This window comes from Narcine bancroftii, chromosome 9 (genome assembly GCF_036971445.1).
Source record: "Narcine bancroftii isolate sNarBan1 chromosome 9, sNarBan1.hap1, whole genome shotgun sequence".
NCBI lineage: Eukaryota > Metazoa > Chordata > Chondrichthyes > Torpediniformes > Narcinidae > Narcine > Narcine bancroftii.
The window spans coordinates 81,009,581-81,023,830 of record NC_091477.1 but is presented as its reverse complement, the minus strand read 5'-3'; the positions used below and the strand labels follow the sequence as shown (position 1 = coordinate 81,023,830).

General features: G+C 42.2%; 1 protein-coding gene across 7 annotated transcripts in view; it reads right to left on the bottom strand.

The window, feature by feature from the left end:
- The window catches only part of pccb (propionyl-CoA carboxylase subunit beta), a 72,706-nt gene that overhangs the window by 56,160 nt on the left and 2,296 nt on the right, over positions 1-14,250 (bottom strand). For 3 of the 7 annotated variants that reach the window (XM_069896603.1, XM_069896602.1, XM_069896607.1), the window contains one exon: positions 3,369-3,413. The exons of 3 other annotated variants lie outside the window; for them this stretch is intronic. In XM_069896603.1, the coding sequence (XP_069752704.1) occupies positions 3,369-3,413 (45 nt within the window). Of the gene's footprint in view, positions 1-3,368; positions 3,414-8,390; positions 8,429-14,250 lie in introns of those variants that run through there. One more of the 7 variants, XM_069896605.1, reaches the window with a different exon arrangement.

Genomic DNA, 14,250 nt, shown 5'->3' with positions numbered 1-14,250 from the left:
TTCTTCAAAGTTCATACCTATGCTCCAAGCAAAACTACAACCTGTAATCTCGTAGCTCAGCATATTCCAAATGATATGATCAAGCAGTTCAACAAGGAATGCAAAAGGACTTTTTGACAGCAGTCATAACAAAAGATGAGCCCCAAGCTCATGGATTCTGCAATGCATGATTGCTAATTTGTTAGAAATATATACAATAGAGCCAGGTGATTTCATAATTAACAAAACAAATCAAAATTCTGCAGTCTTCTCATGGCCAGACACAAATGGTGATGGGCAATAAAATAACCAGTCCTTAACAGTGTGGGCCCCAGCACAAGTGCTCAGGAATAAGACAAATTTATCCAATCATGTTCAGTTAGAAGTAGATGATCCCTCAGTCTCCTCAAGTTGCCCAGCATCACAGAAGACAGTCTCCTGCCAAATGAATTCATTCATATCAGTTTAAGAAATGGAAAACTGCTCTGCATATAGCAAAGACTGTATGACCAGAAGTTGTCATACCTGCAGAATGAAGGCCTGTGCTCCAAAACTAGTCAACTCTCAAGCTAAACAGTTCCACTACAGTCACAGCATTGGCATGTACCCCAAATCTGGAACGTTGTTCAGGTTTATCCTATTTCCCAAAAAAACAGTTTAAAACCAATCCAGCTAATATGACCCAATCTGTCTACTCCTAATCAGCAAAATGATGAAAACTATTGGAAAGTACCATTTGATAGTACTGATAATGTTCTATTTGGGTTTAACCAGAATTACTTAGCTCGAGACCTCATCCCAGTCTTGGTCCAAGCATGCACAAAAGAGCAGAATTCTAGAGATGAGCCGAGAGTTAATGCAGTTAACCAGTTAAGGCACCCTGGTAAAATTGAAGTCAATGGGTAAAGGGGAAACACTTCAATGGATGCAATTGTACTTCAAACAAAGGAAGTTTTGAAAAATCTACCATTCCACTCATAGGACAACACCACAATAGTTCTCAGGTCAATGACCTAGGCCCATCTTTTTTCACTGTTTCATCAATGGCCTTCTGTCAATCACAAGATGGGCACAAATGCTTATCAACTGTACACCATTCATACATTACTTCCCAGCGAATTAACCACACATTCCTGTATACTGCAAGACCTGGACACCATTCAGGAATGGGCTGATAAATGGCAAGTAACATTCATGCCAGAAAGACCATTGCCGATGTGAAAATCTAATGATCTATTCTTGACGTTTAAAGTTACCAATGAAAAATCCACAAATATCATTATATGGAGGATCACCACAAGCAGAGAGACAACTTGAAATACCACATACGAGAGCTGCAGAAATAGGGTAAAGACTGGATATCCTGTGGCAGGCTGCTCACCTCTTAATACCTCAAAGCCTTTCAATGAAACCCTTCATTTCTCTCAATGAGTGCAGCATCAACTCGTCAAATGAAGCTCAACATTCAGAACAAAGCAGTCTGCATGATTACTACCCCCACCAAGCATTTGTTTCCTCAATCTCCAATGCATAGTGGATGCCACATACATCTACAAATGCACTGCAACTCCCAAATCCACAACCTCAGCGACAAGGGACAAAGGACAGGTGCAGTGGACTCAGAATCTGCCCGTTCCCCTCCATGTCATGCACCACCATGCCTTAGCATTGATGATGTTTATCTTCATCACTGGATCCAAAATGTGGAACTTTTCCCCAATGGAAAAGTGGGTGTACCTTCATAAAAATAACTGCAGCAATCTATGAAGGCCCATCACCACCTTAATGTCCTTGAGCAATGAGCAATAAATGTTTTTGCTGGTGAGGCAATTATAGTAAAAAAAAGTAATTTTATTAAAAAAATTGTTGGCTACTCCAGCGTGACATTATCTAGGTCAATGAAAATCAAACTACTGTCCACCTATCCTCCATCTAGAATACAAAATGTATAGTCAAAAATGTAAAACTTCATTACAGATGAAAAAGCAAATCTTATGAACAGAAAAAAATACTAAATTTCAGCACCAAAATGTTTGGAACTGTGCACCAAATTCAAATTATAAATCAAAGTTGATTCATTCAACTTCAAAATTATCCCAAAAATAAAAACCAGCTGAATGTACAGTGCCTGCCTTTACAGCAATGGGTGTAAACAAAACTTTTGCAGAAAGCTGAATCACATCTGGTTTGAAGAAAGATGCATGAGCAAATTCAGCAAAAGGCCCAGCTCCAAGCTTAAAATAATAGCCAAAAACCCCTGAAGCAGAGAGTGCACATATGAATAAAGGTCTTGAAAAAGAGCATATGCAACAGTCATTAATCATAAACATACTATCAGAACAAGATCATTAATATATCATTTCACATCACCACACAAGGTACTGAAAACCACTCTAATGCCACCTCTCCTAAATAACTGGGCCCATCAACATTTCAGATCTAAACCCTTTATCAAGGGTTAATTAGAAAAGGTGATAAAGTGAATGTTGCAGACCATTTCTAACTATAGATGGTGTCTGACCGGTTCTTCCAACAATTCTTTGAATGCATTACATTGGGAAAGCTGCCGAGGCACCTTCAACAATTGACTAGGAATGTACATGTTGCATGCAGGCTACTTATTCAGGATATGTTTAAATGAATAGAGTTCTCTGTCTAGTATTTAGCTTTGGACAACAGTCCATTATTGAGCGGTTATTCCAATTGTAAAAAGTTATTTTCAGGATCTGGGCATTGGGAGCATTTATTACCACTCCTAATGGTCATTGAACTGTGCCATTTAGAAGTTAACCACTTGAAGTGATATCTGTCTCTGAGGTAGTAATTCAAAAAAGGGTAAATCCCCAAAAGTCATCAGGCCCTGATGGCATACCTGGCAGGTCCTGAAAATCTGTGCCAACTTGGGAGTGTTCATGGACATTTTCAATATCTCATTGCTGAAGTTGGAGGTTTCCACTTCCTTCAAAAGGCTCATCAATTATACCAGTTTCTAAGAAGAGCAGAGTGAGCTGCCTCAATGACTATCGCCCAGAAGCATTCACATCTATTATGAAATGCTGTTAAAGGTTGGTCATGGCCAGAATCAACTTGCACTAAAGTGAACAATGGACAGAGCAAGAAAGAGATCCCAAGCCCAAGGATCAAGAAACGCCAGTATCAACAATACAGCCTCATTTCCCAGCTAAGATGAAGAGGCAGGTACTAGATGAGATTTCCTTCATAGATTATTCTTATTAACAAACCCACAAAATCTAAGTCGCCAATGCTGACTGTTACCATCAACAGAACACTCTGATAGTCAAGCAGGGGGGTCAAATCATCTGTCACAAAACTCTTTGCTTTTGCAAACATAATTTTACATTAATAAATGAATTCCAGATGCAAATTACTTCAGTAGATAGACTGATTCTCCTCATACTTTGTGCCTTGAAGATCTGCAGAGTAAAAATGATCACGTGTTATAATGAAAGGATTGCAAATATCAATTGCATAAGTAATATGCAGCAATGATGATATACTGAACTGTTAAACATTCAACTGAGAACAGAGTTAAATTTCTATGTACAACAAATCCAGAGGAAATATGAAATTGTCAAATGATGACAAAAGGAATAATTCAATATTTTGCAACCAAGCCCTGAAAGTGAGTTATTTAATCATTCTACGTCACACATGTCAAAATCTGGCCCGCGATATATTTATATTTGGCCCGCCAGATCATTTCAAAAATGTATTAGAGGTGGCCCGCTCTGCAGCAAGAGCCGATGCTGTTTTTTGGTCATGTCACCCCCACCATCCTCCCCCTTCATTGCACATCCTTCCCCATTGTAACACGAGAAATTGTAACACGAGAAGTCTGTCAATATCATCAGCCGGCAAGCCAGTTGGAAGGCTCCCCGCACAACCAGTCACTTCTCCCACCTGTCGAGCGTGTGGCGGATGGGCGAGCGCCTGTGATTTCCTGTCGGCGTGACAGGCATGGCAGGCTGTGCACGGCCCCCGGGCAGCGCGAGCCCAGCGCGACTGGCACCGGACAGCCCTTCCACAGCGCGAGCGCACTTCTCCCGGTCGCCACGGCCTTCAGCGCTTGCACCCGCGCGGACCCCAGGGACGGCTGCTTCGGCCCTGCTCGTGAAGAGAGAGATGGTGGCTGTCCGCAAAGGCTGATCGGCAGCGTGCTGGGCCTGAGTGGGTGGGTAAGCAGGGGTGGGCAGAGGGTGTAGGTGAGGAGTAATGGGCAGGGGAAGTTATGGTGGTGCGAGGGGCAGTTAGAGGGAGGGATGAGTAGAAGGAGGGGTGGATAGGGAAGAGGTAAAAGGGGAGGGGCAGGGTGAGTAGGGGAGGGGTGATTAGAGGGTGAGAGACGGGTAGAGGGAGGAACAGGTTGAGGGGAGAGGCAGTAGAGGGGCGTGTATAGGATGGGGTGGGTAGAGGCAGAGCGAGTGGAGTGAGGGGTGAGTAGAGGTTGGGTAAAGGACTGGTCACGTAGAGGGATGGTGGGTCGAGGGTGAATAGAGGCCTAGAGCCTGAGGAGTGAGCAGGAAATGCTGAGTCCTGATGCAGGCCAAAATGGACACAGCCTATGAATACTGACTACATCTCCACAGGGACCAAATAGGTTTCCCTCAGGTCAAGCAAAGGGTGAACTTGAGCTACCTACTCCTGACCTGTAACATTATCCTCCTAAAGTTATATCCTAAAGTTTAACATTACATATGTTGAAAGAAGAGAAAACATGCAGATGTTGTTGAAAAATTTCAATAAATATTTAGTTCGGCCCCCGACTTAGTCCAAGTTTTTAATTTTGGCCCTCCATGAATTTGAGTTTGACACCCCTGTTCTACGTCAAAAGGCAGCTGGATAAAAGTGTTTCATAGCAAAAGAACCTTGTTCCACAAAGATATGCATGAGGCAAATTGGTTAACTCTTTAGGTACATTCTCACCTTAAGCCTACTTGCCCAAGCATGAACAAAAAAGAAGCTTAAATGGCACATTTATTTTTACATTATTGTTTCCTTCAGGTCAATTCTCATTAAACTATACATTAAAGTTGATTTTCAACTAATAAAATCTCTTAATGAAATGGAAGTTGATTCATTTCAACGATCGCAAAGCAGGAAAGCTTAAAGGAGAAAAACAAGTCATGCAACATATGTGGAGAGCATTAAAAGATTTAATGTTTTAAGTTGATGGCTTTTAATAAGAACACTTGATCTTTTGATGAAAGGACAGCAAATCAGAACATCATCTCTCCACAAAGGTCACAAGACTTGCCAAATATTGCCAGATTTTCTCCTTTAATTTTAGGATTTCCAGTTTTTCCTCCAGAAGAAATTCAAAAAGGGAAATAGTGCATCAAAAATAAAGCCATAGTTGAATTAGAGAGAATAGATCATTTGTTTGTCCGAACCTTTCCACAGATGATGCTATCGCCTTGACCCTCCATTCTGTCCTGACCCATTAGAGAATGATGCCTCATATGCCAAGCTGTTGTTAATGGACTTCAGCTCACCATTCAACATGATCATACCACAAAGGCTGCTGGATCCCTCCTTGGGATTCAACACCCCTCTCTGCAAATGGATTCTGAACATTGACTTAAGTCAATCCAGGTTGGTAGCAGTACCTCAAGCCACATCACGTTGAGCACTGGGATACCTCAGGGCTGTGTGCTCAGCCCAGTGCTGTTCATGCTACTGGCTCACAGCTGTACTGCCAGATTCAGTTCAAACAGAATCATCAAGTTTGTGGGTGTTACAACAGTAGTTGGGCTTATCAACAAGTCCTTGTACCTTTTCTTTGGTGCACCTCTGTCACGGTGGCCAGTGGAGAGCTCGCCATATAATACGATCTTGGGAAGGCGATGGTCCTCCATTCTGGAGACGTGACCCATCCAGCGCAGCTGGATCTTCAGCAGCGTGGACTCGATGCTGTCGACCTCTGCCATCTCGAGTACCTCGACGTTAGGGGTGTGAGCGCTCCAATGGATGTTGAGGATGGAGCGGAGACAACGCTGGTGGAAGCGTTCTAGGAGCCGTAGGTGATGCTGGTAGAGGACCCATGATTCAGAGCCGAACAGGAGTGTGGGTAATGACAACGGCTCTGTACACGCTGATCTTTGTGTGTTTCTTCAGGTGGTTGTTTTTCCAGACTCTTTTGTGTAGTCTTCCAAAGGCGCTATTTGCCTTGGCGAGTCTGTTGTCTATCTCGTTGTCGATCCTTGCATCAGATGAAATGGTGCAGCCGAGGTAGGTAAACTGGTTGACCGTTTTGAGTTCTGTGTGCCCGATGGAGATGTGGGGGGGCTGGTAGTCATGGTGGGGAGCTGGCTGATGGAGGACCTCAGTTTTCTTCAGGCTGACTTCCAGGCCAAACATTTTGGCAGTTTCCGCAAAACAGGACGTCATGCGCTGGAGAGCTGGCTCTGAATGGGCAACTAAAGCGGCATCATCTGCAAAGAGTAGTTCACGGACAAGTTGCTCTTGTGTCTTGGTGTGAACTTGCAGGCGCCTCAGATTGAAGAGACTGCCATCCGTGCGGTACCGGATGTAAACAGCGTCTTCATTGTTGAGGTCTTTCATGGCTTGTTTCAGCATCATGCTGAAGAAGATAGTAAAGAGGGTTGGTGCGAGGACGCAGCCTTACTTCACGCCGTTGTCAATGGAGAAGGGTTCGGAGAGTTCATTGCTTTATCTGACCTGACCTTGTTGGTTTTCGTGCAGTTGGATAACCATGTTGAGGAACTTGGGGGGGCATCCGAGGCGCTCTAGTATTTGCCAAAGCCCTTTCCTGCTCACGATGTCAAAGGCTTTGGTGAGGTCAACAAAGGTGATGTAGAGTCCTTTGTTTTGTTCTCTGCACTTTTCTTGGAGCTGTCTAAGGGCAAAGACCATGTCAGTAGTTCCTCTGATTGGGCGAAAGCCACACTGTGATTCTGGGAGGACATTTTCGGCGACATGAGGTATTAGTCTATTAAGGAGAATCCTAGCGAAGATTTTGCCTGCAATGGAGAGCAGCGTGATTCCCCTGTAGTTTGAGCAGTCTGGTTTCTCGCCTTTGTTTACTGTATACTGTATATATGTGATTATTATATGCTGAGTGTGTGTATGTCCGTGTACCTATACCATGGCCTGGAGAAATACTGTTTTGTCTGGTTGTATATGTATAATCAGATTAACCTTTATTTTGCTTTTATTTACTCACAGTAATGCCACACTCCTGTTCGGCTCCGAATCATGGGTCCTCTACCGGCACCACCTACGGCTCCTAGAACGCTTCCACCAGCGTTGTCTCTGCTCCATCCTCAACATCCATTGGAGCGCTCACACCCCTAACGTCGAGGTACTCGAGATGGCAGAGGTCGACAGCATCGAGTCCACGCTGCTGAAGATCCAGCTGCGCTGGATGGGTCACGTCTCCAGAATGGAGGACCATCGCCTTCCCAAGATCGTATTATATGGCGAGCTCTCCACTGGCCACCGTGACAGAGGTGCACCAAAGAAAAGGTACAAGGACTGCCTAAAGAAATCTCTTGGTGCCTGCCACATTGACCACCGCCAGTGGGCTGATAACGCCTCAAACCGTGCATCTTGGCGCCTCACAGTTTGGCGGGCAGCAGCCTCCTTTGAAGAAGACCGCAGAGCCCACCTCACTGACAAAAGGCAAAGGAGGAAAAACCCAACACCCAACCCCAACCAACCAATTTTCCCTTGCAACCGCTGCAATCGTGTCTGCCTGTCCCGCATCGGACTGGTCAGCCACAAACGAGCCTGCAGCTGACGTGGACTTTTTACCCCCTCCATAAATCTTCGTCCGCGAAGCCAAGCCAAAGAATGCTGCTATTTTATGTTAACCATGCAAACTGTCAACATTTGGCCAGTCATTTCAGAAGAGATTATTCAATTGAAAATAGCTAGATTACACTACAAATACAAAAGTCAAACTACAATATTGAGAAATATTACAACTTGAAAATATACCAGCATAAATGTTACACTTGGATTACAATATTGTTGTATACTACAACTTTTCTCAAGTTTGAAGCATCATTAAATGCCAAAACCAGACAAAATTTGCTTAAGCCTTGTGGAAACAAATTATGTTATTTTAATCTCACTTGAATTCCAATATATCAAAATAAAGAAATCCCAACAGCAGAGGAGAGTGATTAACAGTAAATAAGATGTGTTTTCTAATTAGGAGTACCTCTTTGTCCCAGTATTCACTAACTAGTATCCAGAACCTCTAAGAATAGAATTCAGAAAATACAAGACCAGAACTCGGTAAACTCCTGAGGAAGTAGAGGCACTGACATGCATTTTTTTTTTTTTTAAAATGCGATTACATTCATGTGTTGGGTCCAGGAAAAGCCCTCCGAGATAGTGACTTCCAGGAATTTAAATTCACTCACCCTCTCCCTCTTCACTGGATCATACATCTCTTGGTTTGTCCTCCTAGAGACCACAAACATCTTGGTTTTGGTGACAAAGTGCAAGATTGTTGTTTGTACACCATTCAGCCAATTTTCTAATCTCCCTCCTGTATGCTGATTTATCAGTCTCTTTTATACAACATACTAATGTGGTATAGTCAGCAAATATGCAGATGGCGTTATTGTCATACCAAGCCACACATACACAGGTGTAAAGCGAGTAGAGCAGGGAATTAAGAACGCAGCCCTATGGTACTCTGGTATTGATGGAGATTGTGGAGAAGTGTTTTTATTATATTTTATTTTTTTCCATAAATATACATAGAAAATTCTCCAATATCATATGTGTGTGTGTGTGTAAGTAAACGTGTAAAAAAAAAACAAAACAATGTAAATCCACACACCATCAGGGCTCACATTTATTCTATATGGGAAAGTCACTTGCATTTATACCATAGCAGCATTTATTATTAACCTTTCTGTTATTGTATTTATAATTACAAATATGACTGCCATATCTTGATAAATGTCCTATTTGTTCTTTAGGTTATATGTAATTTTTTTCCATAGGTGTGCACTATTCATCTCAGCAGTCCATTATGCTATATGCAGAGTGGAGTCAGATTTCCAAGTAATCGCAATACATTTCTTAGCCACGGCTGAGGCTATTTTAACAAACAAAATTTGGAATTTAATTTATTGCTTATTTCAATGAAGTATCCAAAAGATAAAGCTCCGGGTCGGCAAAAGGTCACCCCTGTTATCCTAGTTAAAATTTCAGTAATATCCTGCCAGAAGGGTCTCACCTTCACACACAACCAAAAATGTTCCCATTTCGATCCCACACCTAAAACACATTTCCAATAGTTCAGATTTTGATTTATGCAACTTCTGTGGTGTGAGATATAAATGGTATAGGAAATTATATTGCACTAATCTGTATCTTGCATCTATAATTGATGTCACACTATCCAAACACCATCAAACCAACATCTTTCCATTATTACAACTAGATCTGACTCTCATCTCTCTCTCGATCTCTGTAAAACCATTTTCATGCTTTCATTCTGGAGAGCACAGTTCATCTTGGTTATAAATTTAGGTGTATTCCCCAGTCAAATAGTTTGTTCCATTTCACTAATTTCAGGTGGCGCCAAGTTTAGCCTCCACCCTTTTCTTAGGAATGATCTTAGCTGGAGAAAACAAAAGAAAGTCCCATTAGCTACCCCATATTTATTTCTGAGTTGTTCAAAAGACACGAGATATCCCTCCAAATAACAATCATCAATATATCTTATTCCTTTATCCCATCATGTATTTAATATTTTGTTTCCCAGACTCATAGGCAACAACACATTTTTTACATAATGGTGCTCCTAATGATATAGCTGGTTTTTTTCCAGTACACTCATTTATTTCTTGCTATAAGTATAAATATAGAGTTATCTGTCTTTTTTGTTAGTAGGCCTTTTCACACCACATTGTAAAATGGAGATTCCCAGAAAAATTTACCTAGACCACCCTCTCCCTGCAAAGTGAAAAGGCCAACGGCCAAGCAGGAGCAGCCACAGGACGTCAACGCTTGCATACTGCATTACATAAGTGATTAAAATTAAAATATACTTACCATCTGACAAAAGCGGGCCACTTCAGCACGTCGCAATGGCAGCACAATGCTGACTGTTTCCCATAATCCTTCACGCAGCTGTATATCCCAGACCAGTTCCAGTTGCACAAGGAATTATGGGAAATTAAGTCGGCCATTCGCGCCCATTGCGGCTGGGTGTGCAACCAACGGACCGACGTCCAGCCAGCAGGGAGAGAAGGAGAGGGAGCAACTAACCGACCGACGGGGAGGGAGGGAGAGGAAGTGGGTGGGCAAGTAACCTATGGTCAGCTGGGGAGGGAGGGAGGGGAGAGGGCAGGCGAGCGAGTGACCGACAGCCAGCCGGGAGGGAGGGAGCGGGCAATCAATGGATGAGGTGGGGATTTATTCTTACTCCTGTTTGTGCATAATGCATCATCGGTTGGGGGCGGGACTCCCCCTAAATTGCCAGGAATTTGGACCGCGATGTGAAAGGCATAGGAGGTCCTAAATTCCAAGGATAAAGTAGGTGTTAAAACGCCTATTAACTTAAAATTCCACGTAAATAAAGTCCTTCATTGTCTCTTCTTTTATAACCATATAACAATTACAATATGGAAACAGACCATCTCGGCCCCTCTAGTCCGCACCGATTTAAGTGATCTCCTCTAGTCCCACCTACCTGCTCCTTGTCCATAACCCTCCAATCCCCTCTTATCCATGTATTTATCCAACCTTCTCTTAAATGACAAAATTGACCCTGCTGCAACGGCCTCTTCTGGAAGGTCATTCCACTCAGCCACCACTCTCCGAGCAAAGAAGCCCCCTCTCATGTTACTTCTCAACTTTTGCCCCCTAACCCTTAACTTATGACCCCTCATTCTAATCTCTCCTACCCTCAAGGGAAAGACCTATTCACATCTACTCCATCTATCCCCTCATAATTTTAAATACCTCTATCAAATTCCCCCCTCAACCTTCTACACTCTAATGAATAAAGACCCAGTCTACTCATTCTTTCTTTGTATTCTAGATACCGCAATCCAGGCAACATTTTAGTAAATCTTCTCTGCGCCCTCTCTACCTGATTGATATCCTTCCTATAATTTAGGGACCAGAACTGCACACAGTATTCCAAATTTGGCCTCACCAATGCCTTGAACAGTCTCAACATCACCTCTCACCTCCTAATATTCTATGCTTTGATTTAATAAAGGCCAAAAGCCTTCTTTACCACTCTATCCACATGAGAATCCACTTTCAAAGAATGATGAATCGTTATTCCAAGATCTCTCTGTTCCTCTGCATTCCTCAATGCCCTCCCCTTCACTACATATATACTGTTTTTGATTATTCCTCCCAAAGTCAAGTACTTCATACTTATCGATATTAAACCCCATCAGCCATCTTTCAGCCCACTCTTCTAAGCAATCCAAATCCTTCTGCAGTCCCTGAAAACCATCTTCACTATTTTTGTATTGTCTGCATACTTTGAACCCAATTTACCACTCCATCATTCAAATCATTAATGTAAATGACAAACAACAAGGGGCCCAACACCGATCCCTGAGGCACACTGCTCGTCACTGGCTTCCATCCTGACAGATAATTATCCACCATGACTCTCTGGCATCTACCTTCTAGCCACCATTGAACCTATCTATCTCAACATTAATAACTAGCACCTGAACCTTCTTTACCAACTTTCCATGAGGAACATTATTGAAGGCCTTACTGAAATCCATATAGACTACATCTACTCCTCATCAACCTTCCTAGTCACCTCCAAAAAAATTCAACAAGATTTGTCAAACAAGACCTTCCCCACACAAAACCATGTTGGGTGTCCCTGACCCTCTAGATACTTGCACATATTATTTCTAAGAATACTTTCCATTAGTTTACCAACCACTGACGTCAAACTTACTGGCCTATAATTGGTGGACCTACATTTGGAGCCCTTTTTAAAAGAGGAACCACGTTTGCGACACCCCAATCCTGAGATACCATGCCCCCACTAGTGACTGTTGAAAAATCACTATCAGACCCTCCGCTCTTTCCTCCCTAATTATGGCTATCTATGGCTCATTACCCCCCCCCCACCGCCACCCCCAACTTAGGATGTCATGGACATGAGAAGTTACATCCTGGACCCTGGCACCAGGGAGGCAAACCACCATCTGGTTTTCTTTATCGTATTCATTGAATCCCCTATCTGTCCTCCTGACCATTGAATTCCCCATAACTATTGCCCTCCTCTTCCTTTCCCTACCCTTCTGGGCTATAGAGGCTGACCTTGTGCCAGAGGTACAGCCACTTATGCCTTCCCCAGCCTGACTGTTCCTCCCCCCCCCCCCCACAGTACGCAAGGAGGAGTACCGATTGTTGAGGGCTACAGGCACAGAGGCCCTCTCTTGTACCCCAATCCCATTAGTATCCAAGAAGGGGGGCTGTCTTCTTCAAAAAATTATAAAAATCTTGCTTGTGCTGATAAATAGTATTTTTTAAAGTTCAGAAGTCTAAGTCCTCCTAGTTTATAATCCCAAGTTAGCTTTTCCAATGAAATTCTTGGCATTTTGTTATTCCATAGGAATTGCCTTATGTAATTATTCAATAATTTAAAGAAATTTATAGGTAGTGCAATAGTCATCGATTGAAAAAAGATACTGTGATCTTGGATCACATTCATTTTAATACAACTTACTCTTCCCAGTAGAGCAGTGGTTTTCAATCTTTTTCTTTCCACTCACATACCACCTTAAGCAATCCCTTACTAATCAGAGTATCTATGGCACAGGGAATACTTTAAGTGGCATCTGAGTGGGAAGAAAAAAAGTTGAGAACCACTGCACTAGAGTAATCAGCAGGTCTTTCCATTTCTGTAAATCTTTCTCTTTTTTCAAAAAAAAATAAGAGTGTAATTAAATTTATACAAGTACGGTAAATTATTATGTCATATTCAGAGATATTTGATTCCATCCATCTTCCACTTAAATCTACCTTTTTGATATATTTCATAATCAAAATATTTCAATGGCATTATCTCAGTCTTGTCCATATTTATTTTGCAACGTGATATTCCATATTTTTCTAATATTGTTAACAATTTTATCAAGGATTTAGTTGGGTCAGACATATATAATGGCACATCATCAACAAAAAAAGCTAATTTCATGTTCTTCCTGTCCAACTTTGAAGCCCTTAATATCCAGATCTATCCTTATAATCTCTGTCAGTGCCTCAATAGCTAGCATAAAAAGCAATGGAGACAGAGGACACCACTGTCTACTTGATGTACTCAAGGGAAAAGCCGTCAACATCTGATTATTAGTTATAATTTTGGCTTGTGGGTTTATGAGAGTTCTTATCCAGTTTATAAATGTTCTGCCTATACCAAATGTTTCCAATGTTTTAAATAAGAAAGACCATTCTAATCAATTAAATGCATCTCAGGAGATAGTTATACTTGGGTTCAACTTTGATTTTTACCATATGTATTATACTAAATTATCTATTTCAGTGGTTCTCAACCTTTCTTTCCACTAAGTAATCCCTATGCCATAAGTGCTCCATGATTAGTAAGGGATTGCTTAAAAGGTGGTATGAGAGTGGGAAGGGAAGGTTGAGAATCACTGCTCTAGACCCAATTGTTACTGAAATATTTTGCTTGAGAAAAATAGTCATGGCCCATTTCCTTTGGGGTTATGAAACCGTGCACATAACAAGTCAATTAGGTACATTTTGAACAATGGGAGGAAACTGGAGCCCCTGGGGAAAACCCACAGACATCAAGAAAATGTACAAACTCCTTACAGACAGCGTTGGCTTCGAACCCCTGTTTTGATCACTGGCATTGTAAAGTTATTCATAGTCAGTGGTAGATAAAGAGCTTCCTGATGTATACTTCTTAGCTGTCCAGGTGTTCCAGGGTTTCACGTTGAGCCAGTGAGATGGCATCTGTCGTAGACCCGTTGCTTCAGTAGCAAATTTGAACAGATCTAGGAGACCACTCAGACAGCTGATATGCTTCAACACCAGCCTCTAAAATCACTTCATCATTGTGTATGTGAGTGCCACTGGTTGGTACTCATTTAGGCAGGTTTTCTCACTCTTTTTGGGCACAGATATAGTTGAGGCCCATTTGAAACAGGTGGGAATCACACTCCACTGGAGTGAGATGTTGAAAATATCTGTGAATACATTCGCAAACGGGTCAGCACAAGTTTTCAGTACCTGGCCAGGCAGTCTGTCCAG